At 38.7% G+C, this 19,868-nt stretch overlaps 1 protein-coding gene across 1 annotated transcript in view; it reads right to left on the minus strand.

Moving 5' to 3' along the window:
• Window positions 1–19,868, minus strand: part of LOC126095334 (ras-specific guanine nucleotide-releasing factor 2-like) — a 1,914,760-nt gene that overhangs the window by 577,662 nt on the left and 1,317,230 nt on the right. Inside the window, exon 12 of the mRNA XM_049910139.1 lies at window positions 5,039–5,229. Within this exon, the coding sequence (XP_049766096.1) occupies window positions 5,039–5,229 (191 nt within the window). The remainder of the gene's footprint in view (window positions 1–5,038; window positions 5,230–19,868) is intronic.

The following is a 19,868-nucleotide window of genomic DNA, read 5'->3' on the forward strand; positions in this document are numbered from 1 at the left end:
CTGTGTAAGTTAATAACTATACTTTGCATATTATAATGGGTACAATGAGATCCACGCCTACTTTCTAGCTACCGTTGCTTAGCCACATAGTACCTCTATCTCCGTAGTGGAAAAATGCACTTGTACAGGCATACAAAAAATTACAGAAAATCCCCACCTCCCTGTTCACACAGACATGCCAACCATCAGGAGAGGAAGGCTTCATTCTCATCACCCACGCTGGAAACTGCAAGGATGTTAGTTTGGAATGGCTTTAATACTAATGACTGCTGGAGATATACGCATCAGATTAATGCTACAACAAAACAACTTAAGATCTCATGCATATTGATCAAGAACTGCTACGCAAGATCTGGTCAGCTCTTAACCAAATAAGAACCAATCCCGGCAGATGTGCCAATTCCCTGCACAAGTGGAAGGAAATAACTCCTCCAAGTTGTGAGCGTACACTGAAAAGCAGACTGCTTATCATTTAGTACAAGAATGCCTCTGAGAACATTCCATGGTTATCCAACAGAGTTCCTGCTGATGACAGAGGGGTCAATAGACTACACTTGTGGCCCAGGTTCTTCTTTAGTGTACCTATCGTATGACAGGTTACAGCTGGAGGTTCTCTATCACATACTGTTCTGGGCATTTTTTCCTCCATTTGTTTGTAGGTTCATCTACATTTAATATCATCCATCATTCAAATTCTGTTCCACCTCTTCCTTTCATTTTTCCACTTTCCTCTTTATAATTCATTATTGCAAACAATTCCTGTGCAGTATATGTCCCACCCAAGATTTTTTTTCTTTCTGAGCACTTCGCATTATCATTGTTCTTCCCCTCTTTTCTTCATTACATTTTCACACTTAAGTCAGTCAGTCCACTTCACCTTAAACATTCTTCTCCATAGACACACTTCAAAACTTTCTAAATATCTTTCTTCTTTCTTTCCAACTGTTTATGTTTCACTGCTGTACTGATCCTTGCACAACTGTGCACAGTACTAATATGTTCCAAAAAGTCACATGAAAAAATGTGATTATTTAGGTGGTTATATTTCATATTCTATTGCTCACAGAGAGAAGTGGTTAAGTGTTTTGGATAGGCCTTAGCCTAGTGACCATTTGTACAACTGTCAGAAGACTGGCCATCCTGTAGCTATCCTACAGTACAGTGTCAAAATTTAAACATTGCATACTTACTCTAGCCCAGGCAAAACTGAGCTATTCAGTAGGGTCTTATGCAATAGATGTGATCGAGGGTGGATCTTGGGTTGTTTATAAAACCCCCATTTGTTCATTGATGTTTCCTGAGAAAACTAAAAAAACCATGATTTTTGGGTATCAAAAGCACCACCTGTCGTGATGCATCTATAATGCCCATTCATGCCAAATCACTGGAATTTTTACCACATGTTCTCAGGGAACCTATAAACTTTTTTCGATATCATTCTCCATTACCAAGATCCCTAGGTTCAAAATTACCGTATATATTCGTATAATTAAGTGGCATAGTGAACAAATGGTCAGGGTTCTGGGGCCATATCAAGAGTTATGAAGTCACCAAACTGCATTTTTAATCACCATTTTTTCATCAGTAAAACTTTAAAACACACTGTCTCTGTACAATGGGCACTTCATGCTATACAGTCTGACTTGACCTGGAAATTATTTGATAGTACCATCTGGCAGAATAAGCACCTTACAAAAAATTATTTTGTCATACAAAGTTCTTTGTACTTGCAGATCAAACACTGCATTTTTGGATACTCTGTAGGTGTTGCCTAAAAATTTGCATTTTTATGTAACACAGTGTAAAGTGAACTTGTATAGAATGGGAGACAATTTTGTGTTAACTTTATAATATACATACTTACTTGATTTTTATATGTTCTCAAAGTGTGAAGATATGTGGAAGCATATAAATAAACTGTCAGCACTTTACTGACCTGCAGAATTTGTTTTATGTAAGCAGCAGACCCTGCTGTAAAAGGGAAAACTAGCTACAAGATGCTTCTGTCACAGCATGAAAGAAGCAAATAGGCTCCCTTTTAAAAGAGTCTGACAAAAGAGTTGGGAACCAGCTGCCTCAATTGTCATCCTGCCTTCCTCACCAAAAATTTTTGTGAGTGGACATATTCATGTTTTCTGTGCTGAAAGAGAGTAGCATAGAGACAGTGGCAGTAGAACAAAGAGGAGACATTGTCGGTGGGAGAGAAAGAGAAAGGAGACAGTGATGGCTGGAGAGAGAAAGTGGCAGTGAAAGAGAAAGAGAGATGGTTGAAGATAACATCATTGGCAGCCAAAAGAAGTAGAGGTAGTGATGGTCAGTGACAGTGTATGAGAAAGAGAGATAGATGGAGACAGTAGCAGTAGCAGTGGGAGCAAAAGAGAGAGGAGACAGTGGAAATGAAAAAGAAAGATGGGTGGAGACGATACATAGGGTTGGTTGGACTCACTACCTTCCCCCCGCCCCAACCCCCATCCCCCCACCCCCACCCCCATCCCCATCCCCACCCCGACCCCCATCCCCCCCCACCCCCATCCCCATCCCCACCCCCACCCCACACAACCAGTAAACTTCCACAAAAGATGTTTGTGCACTTTCCCACATTCCTTACTCCTACGTATTAAAGTTTCCCAATTTTGGGGTCAAAACCCTGAGCAAACTGTCCCCGAGAGAAGATAATAGTGAACAAAAAGAAAGATAGCAGCAGATTGTGAGCAAGAAAGAAGGAGACTGTGGCAACAGGAGCAAAAGAGAACGGGAAAAGACAATGACAGCTGGACTCAATGAAAGTTGGACTTGCCAGCAAAAGTGGCAAAGAAGGAGACAAAGGTAAGGAAGATCAAGAGAAAGGGTTGAAGACAGCAACAGTGGGAGGGGCAGATGGGAGAAAGTGCCAGTCTGAGAGAAAGGAGACAATGGAAGAGAGACATATAGACAGTGGCAGTGAGAGGGAGATGTTGAGTATGAAGACTTCACAACAAGACTGCATATAAGAATTCAGAATTTTCTGTGTTAAAACAGCACAAATTTGTTCACATGCCAAAATTTTTGATGAGGAAGGTGGAATGAGGATTGAGGGAGCTGCTTCCCCACTCTTCCGTCTGAATCTTTTAGAGAAGGGCATATTTGCCTTTTTTGTGCTCTGTCAGGAGCATTACCTTAGTCATGACTGATATACTAACTGTCCTATAGTCTTTGCATTGCACTTTTTAAGTAAAGGTACTAGAATGGCCTTGAATAGATCTCACGACCAAATTCCTGTGTCATCAATTTTGTATACTACCTTAGTCAATTTGGGAATTGAATTTGGACCTACGATTTTCAGTGCCTCAGCATAATGTTTTCATAGAGCTCCTAAACTGCTTTCTCCAGTTCTCATTTGAATATCTTAGGGCCTCTGTCTTCTTCATTTTGTTGCCCCTCATCTTCCAAAACCTGCCTGGTGTTATCTACCTGTGCAGCATGGCCTGGGCATTAGTTTATAACTGTAGATAACTGTAAATAGTAATTAAATTGATGTATCCATAAGCTAAATAAGTAAGTAAATGAAATAACTAACATATTCAGGTCAAGGAAAATGTGATTCTGCTTCACTGTGTGTTATGAAAATAGAGTATAAGATACATAAGCTACTCATCTAACAATAAATATATCAATAATAAACATACTGAACAAAATATTAGCCACTCCCACAATACAACACACTAATACTGTGCACATTGCCACAAGCCCAGATAATGGCCTCAAATCACTTTAGAAAAGAGTCCACAAGTTCCTCCAGGAAAGCCATACCCAGCTGAAACCACTCATTGATGATTAGATCCTGTACAGCTACCAGACTGTGCTGAACTACTGTACATTGCCACAGTGACCTAGACATTTTCTATGGAATTAAGATTAGGAGATAAAGCAGCCCAGTCAAGATATGATAAAGTGCCAGAGTGTTTGTCAACCAGGAATGTATGCATGCAGCCCTGTGAACATGGCTGTGCACTCAGCATCTTGCACCATTTGAAACGAGGCAGTATGGTGATTCATAAGACCACACTACAGCCCTCCAGTCAGCAAATATCCAGTATCTATGTCATTTGACCCTTTGAAAATGTGCAACCTTTATGTGACGCCATGAGAGATGGCCTTCTGTGAGGTATCTGAGTATAAATGTGCACTGCATGCAACTCCCTTTGCAGTGTTTGCTTGGAAACTGATTGACATGTAGATGCATTCACTGACAGTCAAAATTCCTGTTGTATTTGAAACCAACTGTCTCTGACAAGGCTCTGGTCCCTGTTGGTAAGGACAATGTTCTTATGCCATGTAACAAAGTTGTGAATACTACGCCATTCCTTGCAGTCACGCTGGATAGTTCGTACTCATAAACCAATAAATGAAGTAACTTCAGTTTCAGTGTAGCCATAGATACGTCCAAATATGACAGTTGTTCTGTCATGTATCCACATCGCTCAGTCTTAGTACATTGATTCTGTACAACTGACTAGCATATACACACCACTTCACTGCCATGACTTAAGTTAGCGGTGGAGGGTCACATGACCACCTAGCATCAGTTCAATGCCACCTACATCACTCCAAAGCAACTAGTGTGCTCTTCTAAGAGAGAGACTAATAGCTTTCCAGTGAGTTTAGTATAATACACTTCCCTACCACAAAATCTAAGTACATCAAAAGAGAAGGTATGGATAAACTTTATTTTAGTAAAAATGGCTTACTGGTGGAAACGAAAAAGTATGTCACGGGCATTGGTAATGTCTTTGTACACTTTGGAAACAATAAAATGAAAGAACTAATAATAGATTGCAATCACAACACAATAATCCACATCAATGTTGTAATAAATGATGAGGGTCTCAAAAAATACTTTGAAGTAAAGGGAATAATTTTGATCAGATATTACAACATTTCTAGACTAATAACACAATAATAAATGTCTGGAGACCACACTGTCAGCACTTGTAATACAAAAATGAACTCTTTTGAACAGCTATGCAACAGATGAAACATCTATATTTGAATGAATGACCTGGCTGATGTCACTAATCCATGCTGCCTTTTCCTGCATGTTAGGGGCAACCAAATGTACAGTCACGGGCTGTTGGTTGCCTGTTTTCATATCCAGGATTATCTTGAAATCTCGATTGTGCCAGTGAACACTGCTGCCTGAGGTCTCACTAATACCACTTGACTGGCTTGACATGGAACACACTGACGACTCTGAAATTTATTGATGTTATGAATGACATGAGTTACAAGAAACAAACAACTAACAACTTAAAAACAGCAAGTAAATATGAGTTATTTGCTTATTTTGTTGAATCTATACCATACACCATGCACTTTCATTAATTTTTAACATATACTGTGTGTGTGTGTGTGTGTGTGTGTGTGTGTGTGTGTGTGTGTTGTATTCACACAAAAAATATACTTTACTAGCAAACAAAATAACTTTTAGCATTATGCCACAAACATAATGCAAAGGAAAATACAAATACAAAGTGTGTGAGAAAAGTAATGAGACTGACAAGACTGTAAGCAATCTGGCAATGCTGTGTTGTTCTACTTGTGTAGACCAGTGTGTTCATCCTTTCCAGATGCTCAGTCCAAGTTTCAGTTATGTACAATAATCACACGACTTCTTAGAGCACCATCAGCAAAGCTGCGTTTTTATTGTGTGTTACAAAAATGAAATAACAGAATTTAGAACAACTTTATGCCATCACGTTTTGTGTTAAACTTGGGGAACCTATGAGTGTCACCTTGGAAAAGTTGAAATAGGCGTATCTGAAACATTCCTGATCAAGAGCACAATATTTTTATTGACACAAATCATTTTTGGAAGGCTGAGAACATATTGACAGTATTTGCAGTGGTGAATACGCACAATCATCAGCTGTATAGTGAAATTATCACAATGAAAATTTGTGCTGGGCTGGGACTCGAGCCCATGCTTCCAAACAACAGAGGCAGTGCAATATCACAGGCATCTGTTGACACTGGACAGCTTATTCCAATTGAAAATTGTCTCTCCCATTCAGTAATATACATAATGGATGTACGAGTGCAGGGTGTACACATGCAGTTGACGACATAGGGAAGTTTTTGTCGAGTTGTGAGGTGTGCTTGGTTAGCCTTATGATAAGTTGCCCATGAGCCGTGGTAAAAATTGTGGATCTTCTACATCCACGCATATTATAGAAATCATTGTGTGTATATACAGAGCTACCCAAAAAGAAGGAACAGGTTTCAAACATTTATTGATTCCAAACTATGAATGATAGAACCACAATTCCAATGTTCCTGGAAAGAGAAATGAGTCGTGGTAAAAATTGCTGTTTGAAGAGCACGCCGCAGCACGTAGTGTGAAGCAGTCACCCTCCATTTCTGGCGGTGGCGTCGCTGTGGCAATCACAGCTTTGGTGTTCCCTCTGGTGGGAAAGGGTAAAGGTTGCCTGTTCATGTGCATTTAAGGAGCACTGTGAGCTCGCCAGTCAGTCAGTCTGGGTCAATCTCTTGTCCCCAGCTTGCTAGTCTGTCTCTTGTCCACATTTGTTAGGCAGTTAGTGTCTGTCTGTCGTTCGGAGTGCTAGAATGTCTGTCATTCTGATCAGCCAGCAAAATGAGAGTCTTTCCACTCTGCCAGTAAGAGAACTCAGCGAGTGGTCGCCCGGTCGGTGCTTAGTTCCTGCATCTGAGTCTGCACGTTAGGCTGCCAGTCTGCTCTAGTTTGCTCAGGCAACGGTCATTGGCGGTTGGATCGATCAGTTGGTCAGTTGCACACTGAGACACAAGCGCATCAGCATCAGCGCATGTGAGGTCACCATGTGAGTCCAGTGGTCCATGGCTTATAACGAGGGGTAGTGACTATGCAGTCGACACGGGAGCAACAGGAGTCAAACCATGACATCAGTCTGGCCGGTGCGAGTTGTGATGCCGTGAGACAGGAGATCGGCACGCCTTCCTGCATCCGTTGAAGTGGCTGGCAGCGGACGGTACCGGAGAGCGATTTGGGGGTTCTGTGCAAGGTCTTCTCAAGAAATCACAGTTTATTAGAAGTTAAGTGGTTTGTGATATCTTGTTCGATTTACTCTCGTTAAATTTTACTTGTTTTCTTGGTGAGGTTACCAGCCATTTTGCTTTGGGGTCGTCCCACCATTCTTCTTAGTTTGCCCACCCGCAGGAAGGTGGTTGTTTATAAATTGGGTGGTCCGTTTTTCCCTTGTGCAATAGGGGGGGTTAGTGCAACCTGCAGTTCGGATTTTTCAGTAATCTCCCTATCAATCAACCGTACGTCAGTAGCTGCCTCTCTCATGTTTGTCGGATATGGTGTGTTCTACATCTACATCTACATCTATACTCCGCGAGCCACCTTACGGTGTGTGGCGGAGGGTACTTATTGTACCACTATCTGATCCCCCCTTCCCTGTTCCATTCACGAATTGTGCGTGGGAAGAACGACTGCTTGTAAGTCTCCGTATTTGCTCTAATTTCTCGGATCTTTTCGTTGTGATCATTACGCGAGATATATGTGGGCGGTAGTAATATGTTGCCCATCTCTTCCCGGAATGTGCTCTCTCGTAATTTCGATAATAAACCTCTCCGTATTGCGTAACGCCTTTCTTGAAGTGTCCGCCACTGGAGCTTGTTCAGCATCTCCGTAACGCTCTCGCGCTGACTGAATGTCCCCATGACGAATCGCGCTGCTTTTCGCTGGATCATGTCTATCTCTTCTATTAATCCCACCTGGTAAGGGTCCCATACTGATGAGCAATACTCAAGAATCGGACGAACAAGCGTTTTGTAAGCTACTTCTTTCGTCGATGAGTCACATTTTCTTAGAATTCTTCCTATGAATCTCAACCTGGCGCCTGCTTTTCCCACTATTTGTTTTATGTGATCATTCCACTTCAGATCGCTCCGGATAGTAACTCCTAAGTATTTTACGGTCGTTACTGCTTCCAATGATTTACCACCTATGGCATAATCGTACTGGAATGGATTTCTGCCCCTATGTATGCGCATTATATTACATTTATCTACGTTTAGGGAAAGCTGCCAGCTGTCGCACCATGCATTAATCCTCTGCAGGTCTTCCTGGAGTACGTACGAGTCTTCTGATGTTGCTACTTTCTTGTAGACAACCGTGTCATCTGCAAATAGCCTCACGGAGCTACCGATGTTGTCAACTAAGTCATTTATGTATATTGTAAACAATAAAGGTCCTATCACGCTTCCTTGCGGTACTCCCGAAATTACCTCTACATCTGCAGATTTTGAACCGTTAAGAATGACATGTTGTGTTCTTTCTTCTAGGAAATCCTGAATCCAATCACAAACCTGGTCCGATATTCCGTAAGCTCGTATTTTTTTCATTAAACGTAAGTGCGGAACCGTATCAAATGCCTTCCTGAAGTCCAGGAATACGGCATCAATCTGCTCGCCAGTGTCTACGGCACTGTGAATTTCTTGGGCAAATAGGGCGAGCTGAGTTTCACATGATCTCTGTTTGCGGAATCCATGTTGGTTATGATGAAGGAGATTTGTATTATCTAAGAACGTCATAATACGAGAACACAAAACATGTTCCATTATTCTACAACAGATTGACGTAAGCGAAATAGGCCTATAATTATTCGCATCTGATTTATGACCCTTCTTGAAAATGGGAACGACCTGCGCTTTCTTCCAGTCGCTAGGTACTTTACGTTCTTCCAGCGATCTACGATAAATTGCTGATAGAAAGGGGGCAAGTTCTTTAGCATAATCACTGTAGAATCTTAAGGGTATCTCGTCTGGTCCGGATGCTTTTCCGCTACTAAGTGATAGCAGTTGTTTTTCAATTCCGATATCGTTTATTTCAATATTTTCCATTTTGGCGTCCGTGCGACGGCTGAAGTCAGGGACCGTGTTACGATTTTCCGCAGTGAAACAGTTTCGGAACACTGAATTCAGTATTTCTGCCTTTCTTCGGTCGTCCTCTGTTTCGGTGCCATCGTGGTCAACGAGTGACTGAATAGGGGATTTAGATCCGCTTACCGATTTTACATATGACCAAAACTTTTTAGGGTTCTTGTTTAGATTGTTTGCCAATGTTTTATGTTCGAATTCGTTGAATGCTTCTCTCATTGCTCTCTTTACGCTCTTTTTCGCTTCGTTCAGCTTTTCCTTATCAGCTATGATTCGACTACTCTTAAACCTATGATGAAGCTTTCTTTGTTTCCGTAGTACCTTTCGTACATGATTGTTATACCACGGTGGATCTTTCCCCTCGCTTTGGACCTTAGTCGGTACGAACTTATCTAAGGCGTACTGGACGATGTTTCTGAATTTTTTCCATTTTTGTTCCACATCCTCTTCCTCAGAAATGAACGTTTGATGGTGGTCACTCAGATATTCTGCGATTTGTGCCCTATCACTCTTGTTAAGCAAATATATTTTCCTTCCTTTCTTGGCATTTCTTATTACACTTGTAGTCATTGATGCAACCACTGACTTATGATCACTGATACCCTCTTCTACATTCACGAATTTATTGCTTGGAGTGTAATGGCCTAATACCTGAAAAATGTTTTGATCTTTGGAAACTTTGATATTACAGCCTATGATCTTGAGAGGCAGTATCTGTGTACTGTAGAGCATCTTAACTATTGTTTGGCCAACCTTGTAGAATTTTATCTAAGATTGCATTTCATGGGCCTTCATTTAAATGATCATTTTAGTATATAAAGTTGCCACCCTTTCACCATAAGACTTTTCTTAGAAATTAAAATCAAGTTGCACCTTCGGTGGCAAGGTGTGTTGCAGATTTGCACCGGTGTACTCTTTCAGAGGCTGCTGTGAGCGGTCATAACTATGGCTGTGTCAAAAGGGAACGGCAAGGTTCTCTGCCCTAAAGCTCATACAGTCAAAACTTGTTTCTTTCTGCCTCTGAATAAATTGTAACTTTGATATTTAGAGGGTGCTTTCTGATTATAATGCTTTTAGGCACTATTAAAGTGAGGAAAAATTCCCATTTGTTAAAAGGAATTTGGTTATGATTTCATCAGTTACTCCCTGGCAACTACTTCCATGCTTACATAGTGTGATTAAATGTGTTAATGTTTCTGATGAATCGCTAGTAAATAAAATAAATTCTTAAGAATATTCTTTGAAAATAAACCACAGTTCAGCCCACTTGCAAGAAACAGGAAATCCCAATGTTTTTCCAAACGAAAATTTTTTTCTTATTACAGTGGAGACTCAATTAACTGGACTAAAGGTTGTTTTAAGTTATTTACATAACTGAAAATCTGGATAATTGAATTTATGAAGAAAGAGATTTTTGTGTTATTACATATAGAAACATAACCCATGTCACCTACATATGATTACCTTTTAGGTATGTTGTCACATGGTTATCTTTCCAGGATTAATACATAATGTTAGATGTTTATTCAAACAAGAAAAACAAATTAAACTTATTAAAATAAAAAAAATCAATGTTTGTAAAGAGATTAGAGATACTTTTCATACACACATACATTTTCTTAATATTACTAAAATACTGCAACCTTAATTGTGGAATACCTAGCGAAAGTCACAAAACGGTCACTGTAGTTTAATTTTGTTTAAGATATTTTTAACTGTCATCTGACATAAACAATTTTCTCTCTTCATTGCTGCTATACCACAAATTCATTGTAACTGTAGTTAGCACACAGTAACACACAGCTTTTTGAACCATTTTTTGTTTCTCAACCATTTGAAAATTGTTTCCATGGCTTGAAATGCATCAGCCTGAGGTGGTCCTGCATCACTTTCTGCATCTATGTTTCCTTCTGTTTCAACTTCTTGCATTTCTGCTGTTTGCTTGCCACACAGAGTGTGGACTAGACTGTCTGTTCATGAACTAAACAGTACAGAGGTACTTGCTTGCGGTAGTCTGTCTGTATAATCATGGATCTGTGTTACTGAGGTCTGGATAATCATGTCTCTACTGTACATTATTTGGTTTGTGATGAGGAACTGCCCATCATGATCAGAGAGGCTGTTTATAATATTTTTCACAGTTATTATATGCATCCTCCTCTATGGGTATGTTATCTATTAAAGTACTAGAACTAGATATAACTCTAGTTGGACTGAGTACCACTGATGTTAAGTTGTAAGAGCATGTCAGGTGTTCAAGATCCATTCTGTTTTTATTTTCTGTTAAAAGAACACATTAAAATCACCCATTATGATGAATGATTTAATTCTTCTAGCCAGGTGTGACAAGAGTGATTCAATATGTCTCAGAAAAGCATTCAGATATCCAGCAGGTGCCCTTTAAGTTGGCAGCACAATAACTGTTACACTGCCTGAAGTTATCTTGATGCCACACACCTCAAAGGGGTGCTTAGCTCAGCATTTTCTTAAATCTAGAGATTTTATGTAATACATCACACCTTAAAAAAATTGCAACACCACATTTCTCATTCTAGATCTACAGTAATGAGCAGCTAAACAGAAGTTTCCAATCTGCAACATGTGGATTTCATTTGTGATATGATATTCATAGATACACAGTATACATCAAGTTCACTTCCATATTCTTCATCTTTTCGGTATATTAGCAGTTATTCTATTTTATTCTTCAGGCCTCTTATATTCTGATGAACTATGGACAAAGTATGAGACTTATTCGCCATTGAATATGTATGTATGTTAGGAGTAGTTTTTCTCAGTACACTAGTTAGTTCTGCTTGGGACACACGAGAGAGATTTTCACATGGTTTTGACAACTTTTCCCTCATGTGAATCACTATAAGAAAACGCTTAGTTATCTTTCTGTTGTGTATGGGACAGCCACATCTTCTGCTACAGTTGCTGGTTCTGCTACTGACGGTACTGCTGTTTTTTTTCCCCTATCTTGGAGATGGTGTTGTTTTTGCTGCTGGTGACATCAGTCCCACACACGTTATTATGCTATTTTTACCTCTGCTTTCAATAATTTCATTTACGATTTCATATATAAATTTCTTCCTTCATAATTCAGATGCATTCTGTGCCTAATATGCTGGCATCTTCTAGTTTGTTGCCTACATTGAACAAAGAACTTATATGTTTTATTTTAATATTACTTTTCTGTACTTCTTTGTTCGCACATGAGTGATGCATAAGTCACATCTATGTGGTAATGTTGCAAAAATTGCATTATGTTCTTTATTATGTTATATGAACTTATTTAGTTCTGATAGTCAGTTATTTGATTTGTTTTTTGCAACTTCATTTGCCCCTGCAATACACACCATATAATCAATTTTTTGTTGACATTTTGTCATGCAGATTGACACTAATAATACTTTTCACTGTTGCTCCTGGCTTAACAATACCTGTTGCATAGCATTTCCTGTTTTCTTTGAAAAGTCTTTTCATGTTTCTGCCATGGCTGTCTGTTAAAATTAACATACTACTTTCATACTTGTGACGACTTACATTTTGGTTGATAGTGTCTTCCACATTAGTTTCATTATTATGTGCAATGGGCAGTATGCGGAGTTTCTCACCATCACTGTCTTTCCCAATGCTAAATTTAGACCTTGTTTCACCATTCTGTCAACACAATTTGTTAGAAACTTCATTTTCAGTTACTAGTATTGATTCAGTCTCTTCAGTCACAGAAAGAACTTCTAATTTGTTTTTAACCACCTGTTGTTCTATGTGTTCACTCTCTGGTGATTTTTTTGTGTTCAAACTTCTGCTTTTATAAGAAATTTTAGTCCACTGCGAGTTTTAGGTGAAAAAACTGGATTTTTGTTTGCCTAATGGCTCATTCACTTCTTTTTGAGGTTTAAATGTGCCACCACTTAGTGTGCTATTGATTAACTGAAGGCTAGAAACATGTTTGTTTAACTTCACAATTTCATTCTCACAATTTGCACAGTCTTTAATTTGATAATATTTTTGTTTTTTGCAAGAATACTATAACTTGCACACACAACACTGCCAGTTTAGCTTGCACACAACACTGCCAGTTTAGCTGAATACCTTTTCTGCTAATTTGTGTATGCTACATTTTGCCTAGCAGTGCACTGATTTGTTAATACAATGTATGTATTGCATGCCTAACAGCTGGTTTTTGTTAATGCGTACTTTCACACATTCCCTATCTCTGCTGAAGGATTTTCCTTCATAATTAGGTGTATAGGACATAGTAATTGTGTTCGGGAGAGAGGGTGGAGTGACACAAGGGTGGAAGGCTGTAGTGTGGACTGTGATAGATGGAGCCAGCTGCACTCTGTTCTTCAGTAAAGTATCTTTCCTTCTCTCGAACATTCTGTTTGTCCATAATTTCATTCCAGCCTTGTGCATCCAACCCTTGTCACATACGTCAACAATGACACCTGGGGGTATACCAGAAGGTTTCTGCATTGTTTTGCACTTAAAAATGATCATTGGGTTAAATTTAGTACCATCAGCACAACACGGAAGTACAAAAGTGTAGTGCATTTTTTCATGTCCACTTGTTTTTATTGTTACAGTTTTAGCATCTTTCATGGCAACAGTCCTGTTACGTGTCACATGAAATGTCACAGGAGTTTCGTCCGTATTCTTTACTTCGTTTAGTTCTACACTGCTTTTCTTTTGATGTTGAATAATAAAGTGATGGAAAATAATATCTTCTCTTCATACTCTTGTGGCATTTTCTGAGATAATTTGGTTTTGGTTTGCACGAAAAGTCCATGATGCTTCATAGGCCTGTAGCACAAACCAACTCCATCCTTAGAGTCTGTTAAGTTCCACTGTAGTGCTAGCTTACAAGCATGTATTTGAATCATTTTTGTATTAATTCCAACGGCATTTTGATTGTGTCTCCTAATCCATTTCAATACATCATCTTCTAGTTTTGGCGATTTTACATTCAGTCCTATTTGAACATTTAATCTTCCTAATTTTTTTCAGTTCTTTTTTACTAGACCGTCAATTGTGAATGGTTTTTTTCTGTTGGTGGAGGGCTGAAATGCAGATCAGCAGCTCTGTTTCCATGTTCTTCTGCATATGCTATTACTTTCAATTTAGACCCTGCATGATACAAATACTTTTCATTTTTTTTACATTACGGAACCAGCTACTAATAAAAATATTGTGCTATTACTGATAACACAAATCACTTTCGATTCAAGTTCACTGGCACCATAGACTGCAATAGCGCATCACAGGCCGGATAGTGTTCTGGGTTTCTGATTGTGGGTCAGGAGGGAGACAAGTGTTAGCAAGCTTGTGAATCCCTACAATCATGTTCGTCACATTGGTGCACTGCTGACACCAGTTGAATCCATTGTTGCCAGATAGAGATAGCTTTCCCTCAACATCGTATATATGGCCATTTTTAAGAATGGTGGGAATTTTAAATCAAACATTGGACATATTTATATTATTTTGAGTATAAGACGCACCTGAATTTTGAAGGCAATTTTTTCAAGAAAAAAGTGCATCTTGTAGTCCATAAAATATGGTAATTGGACATGCAGAAGTCAACAATCAACACAGCAGTTCAACAAAGCTTTAAGAAAATCAAATGACAACTTCAAGAAAAGTTCTGATTAGGCTTTCATATCTTGTATGCAGTAACTATTTGAATGCAATTTTTGAACTGACAGTATTGACCTCTAACATTACTCATCAATTTTTCCTGATGATTATGGGAGGAAAATTCAGTCAGAATTCAACTGTATTTCATTAAAGAGGGCATTACTGAGGCACAATTAATTAATTAATTAATTAGTGTAAATAAAACTTATGTTAAAGTGACATGTTCCACATCATTATGAAATATTGTATTCATGATCTATGGAACAAGGACTAATGTATGTATGTATGTATGTATGTATGTATGCATGTATGTATGTGTGTATGTATGTATGTATGCAAACCTTGCAGGAAGAATTTTACTGAATGACCTGAGTGGCTATCATTTCTAGCAGAGAATAAAATATTTGCAATTTTGAATTTTTATAAACCGGCAGCTTTTTTTGTTCACAAATTCAATTTGCATTCTCTGATTTATCTCTCTTGCTGAGGAAATATGTCACTCACGAAAATTTTCTTGTACTTAATTTTGTGTAAAACAAACGTTTCATGAAATGTAGTCACATTGTGAATACGGACAACCATCAGCTGCATAATGGAGTGGCTAGCAAACCCGGATTTACCACTTATCACAAGTATTCGGCTGACAATTAGGCTATCCGAGCATACCACAATGGCCAGACAAAAACTTACATATGTCATCAACCATGTATTTACAACCTGCATTTGTACATCCATGTCAATTTAAAGGGCACCTGCTGGATATCTGAATGTTTTCTTGAGACATATTGAACCACTCTTGTCGTACCTGTCTAGAAAAACTAAATCATTCATCATAACGGCCAACTTTAATGTGGCATTTTTAACAGAAAATAGTAACATGACAGATATTGAACACCTGATGTTCTCTTACAGCTTAGTATCAGCGATAGCTTAGTCCATCTTGTCACAGCCAATTCTAATACGTTAACAGATACACTATGTGATCGAGAGTACCCAGACATCCCCAAAAACGTACATTTTTCATATTAGGTGTATTGTGCTGCCACCTATTGCCAGGTATTCCATATCAACGACCTCAGTAGTAATTAGACATTGTGAGAGAGAAGAATGGGGCACTCTGCGGAACTCATGGACTTCGAACGTGATCAGGTGATTGGGTGGCACTTGTGTCATATGTCTGTATGTGAGATTTCCACATTCCTAAATGTTCCTAAGTCCTCTGTTTCTGATGTGATTGTTGTTGTTTTTGTTGTTGTCTTCAGTCCTGAGACTGGTTTGATGCAGCTCTCCATGCTACTCTATCCTGTGCAAGCTTCTTCATCTCCCAGTACCTACTGCAACCTACATCCTTCTGAATCTGCTTAGTGTATTCATCTCTTGGTCTCCCCCTACGATTTTTACCCTCCACACTGCCTTCCAATACTAAATTGGTGATCCCTTGATGCCTCAGAACATGTCCTACCAACCGATCCCTTCTTCTGGTCAAGTTGTACCACAAACTTCTCTTCTCCCCAATCCTATTCAATACTTCCTCATTAGTTATGTGATCTACCCATCTAATCTTCAGCATTCTTCTGTAGCACCACATTTCGAAAGCTTCTATTCTCTTCTTGTCCAAACTATTTACCATGATAATGAAATGGAAATGTGAAGGGACATGTACTGCACAAAACCATACAGGATGACCTCGTCTGTTTACTGACAGAGACTGCCGACAGTTGAAGAGGGTGCAGAACTCCATGAAGAATGGGCTGCCATTCCCCAAGAAACCTTCCAGCACCTGATTGAACGTATGCCTGTGAGAGTGGAAGCTGTCATCAAGGCTAAGGGTGGGCTAACACCATATTGAATTCTAGCATTACTGGTGGAGGGCACCACAAACTTGTAAGTCATTTGCAGTCAGGTGTCCGGATACTTTTGATCACATAGTGCACCATATCTATAACTACAGATGCATATAATAATTTAACTGTGAAAAATATTATAAATGACCTCTCTGATAATGATGGACAATTCCTCATCATAAAGCAAATAAATATACAACGAAAAGTACATGTCATTTGGAAAATCATTAGGACTGTAAACAAACACACCAGGGAAACTTGAAACATCAACTACAGCATGTGGACTCGTCTCCTCTATATGTTGCTGTTGATATAAACTCCAAATTTAATACATTTATCAATGATGTTAGAAGTCGGGGAAAAATTTCCTAAAAAGTTAGTGAGGGAAAATGTTCAATTAAGGTCACAGTCCTTGGATTACTAAGGCATCAAAATATGTTGTAGAACAAGAAGGGAGCTTTATGCAGCAGCCAAGAGATCAAAGGATCTGAATAAGATTAGACATTACAAATTGTACAGTAAAATTCTTAAAAAAACCATAAAGGCATCAAAGAAGATGTTCTTGAAGGCAGAAATTGATAATTCAAGCAATAAAGTAAAAACTACCTGGAATTTTGTAAAGAAGGAAACAGGGAAAAGTGCATTTTGCAGTGAAAATATGTAAGTAAAAAATGAGGATCATTTTGTTAGTGATCCAAAAACAGATGCTGATATAGTAAAAAAATATTTCTTAACAGTAACAGAACAAATAGGATTGCAAGGCTCCATAAACCAAGCCATGAATTTTCTGCAAGCCAGTGAACCTAGCGCAGCACAAATTAATTGCAGTCATTATTATGGGTTTTGAATAAGTCATTAAATCTTTGAAAAGTAAAATCACTACTGGAATTGGCAACACATGTAGCATATTATTAAAATACTGCTACAGCCATACATGTTAAAATCCTTTGCCACATTTTCAATGCATCAACTAAGCAGAGACCAGATCCTGAAAGGCTAAGTATGCAGTTGCGAAACCTCGGTATAAGAGGGGGAAATAATGCGGACAGTGAAAACTATCAGCCAGTCTCACTACTAACAAGTTTTTCCAAAGTTTTAGGGAAACTAGAGCATGCTAGGATTGTGAAGCACCTCAGTGAGCATAAATATCATCAGCAAAAGTCAGTTAGGATTTCAGAAGAGATTATCAACGGAAGATGCAATTTTCGCATTTGCCTCCAGTGTTTTGAGGTCCACCAACAAAAAGATGAAGATGGTTAGAATATTCTGTGACCTATCAAAAGTGTTTGACTTGTTAGTCACCAAATACTTTTACACAAAGCTACATATCTAAGTATAACTGGTGCAGCACGGAAGTGGCTTGATTCATAGCCTCAAAATAGAGAAGATGTACTGGATAGACGAGAAGGTGTCTCAGCATCATCAGAATGGAGTGCCATCTCATATGGAGAGCCTCGGGGCTCCATTCTGGGGCCCATACTTTTTATTATTTTTATTAATGATCTACCTCTTTTTACAGAGAATTGTAAATTCATCATCTTTACTGATGACGTTATGAAGCTTATTAATGTTTCAATAGACAAACTTGAGGTGTTAGCTAATAAGGTTTTTGGGGATACTGTGAACTGGATTAATGTAAATGATTGCCTTAACAACAGTAAACAAACTATACTCAATTTCACATAAACTCTGAAGGTAAATAAACAGGTCAAATGCTTGGTGACCAGCAGAGTGCTAAGGTGGACAGTTCAAAATACGTGGGCTTGTAAATACTGACAGCAAATGAAACTGGTCAAACAACATCCTGGATCTGAACTTCCAGCATGCAAGAATAGCTATGGATCAGCAACTTCTGTTAATTTGTAGAACGAAAAACCAGTCCAAAGTTGCAAATTTTACTTTTTTATTCATTTGATGGTTAGTTTTGGGCCAAGATCAATTTTCAAATCATTGTAACATAGTTGATGATTTGAGAAATATGGAAACCATTAAATCATCTTATTATGGTTATTTTCATGCCATATGGCACATGGACTCGTATGTTGGGGAAATCCGCTACTTGCTAAAAAACTGCTACAAAGAGCCATAAAAATGATGGGTGGAGTCCATCCTAGAGCCACAAGCAGAAATATTTTTAAGAAACTTGAAATCGACACACCCACTCCACAATATATATTCTCCCTGGTGTGTTTCATATGGAAAACAATCCCCTTTTAAAAACTGCTAATGTGTAATGGTGTAGTTTTCACAGCTGCATTTCACTTTATTCATTCAACTGTCTTTGTTTTATTTCCTCGATGTTTATCTTATAACTTTTAGGACATTCTCTATTTTGTTCAAATGGCCACGCGTGCTGTATGCCGGAGTGAATATACCAAAATGAAACTCAGTGAAATACAAGTTATTAATTTATTGAATATTCATTTTTACTTACAAATTTTCACATTAAATGTTGAAAGTGCCCCCCTGTTGCTGAATACACAATTCAATTCGTCTAATCATGTTTCCAAACACAAACTGTCACATTTCTTCTGTAACAGAAGCAGTGAAAGTGGATATTGCAGTTTTCAATTCATTGATGGATTTTGGATGGGTTTTATAGACAGTTGCTTTTGCTGCATCCCAGAAGAAAAAGTCAGGTGGTGTTACGTCAGGTGATTGTGGAGAGCAAAGTCCCTGTGAAATTATGCAATCACCAAAAACATCAGCAAGCAGTGACATTGAAACACAAGCTGCATCAACCATCTTGTTGAAAATAACCGTTCAGCATTTCACTTAACACAACTTCACCTATGAATGGGTACAGAATATCACTGCAGCATTGTTGTGCGTTTATTGTTTTGTTGAGAGATATGAGACCCACAATCCGACTTCTAGAAATTGCAATTCAAACTCCTATTTTCACAGAATGAAGTGGTTCCTCATGAATACACAATGGATTGGTGGTACTCCACATATGAGAATTTTGTGAGTTCATGTACCCGGATAAATGACACCACGCCTCATCAGTGAAAAACATTTCATTAAGAATACCCTTTCCATTTTGTTGAACGAAATTTTTGAACCACTGACTATAATGCAGTCTCTTGCAATGATCAGTATTTTTCAGTTCTTGCACAACTACGACTTTTTATGGGAAAAGTTCTAATTTGGGCTGTGTGGGCCGTTCCGAAACTAACGTCGATTTCCTGGGCAAGTTTTCTTACTGACTTGTTCGGACTCTTGGACATTTTATCAGAAATATCGAGTAGTTTACCCTCAGACAAAATGCTAGGATGACCACTTCTCGGTGCATCTGTCACTGAACCTGTACTTCGAAATTTGTTAATCAAATCTTGCACAGTGTTGCGATGTGGGAGTATTGTCTCCGGGAAAACTGAATGAAATGTCTGACAAACTGGAACTGTGTATTTACCACCAGCCTTGAACACTTGTTTGACTAAAACGACATGTTCTTCA

The sequence above is a fragment of the Schistocerca cancellata genome, chromosome 8 (assembly GCF_023864275.1).
Source record: "Schistocerca cancellata isolate TAMUIC-IGC-003103 chromosome 8, iqSchCanc2.1, whole genome shotgun sequence".
In the NCBI taxonomy this organism is placed as follows: domain Eukaryota; kingdom Metazoa; phylum Arthropoda; class Insecta; order Orthoptera; family Acrididae; genus Schistocerca; species Schistocerca cancellata.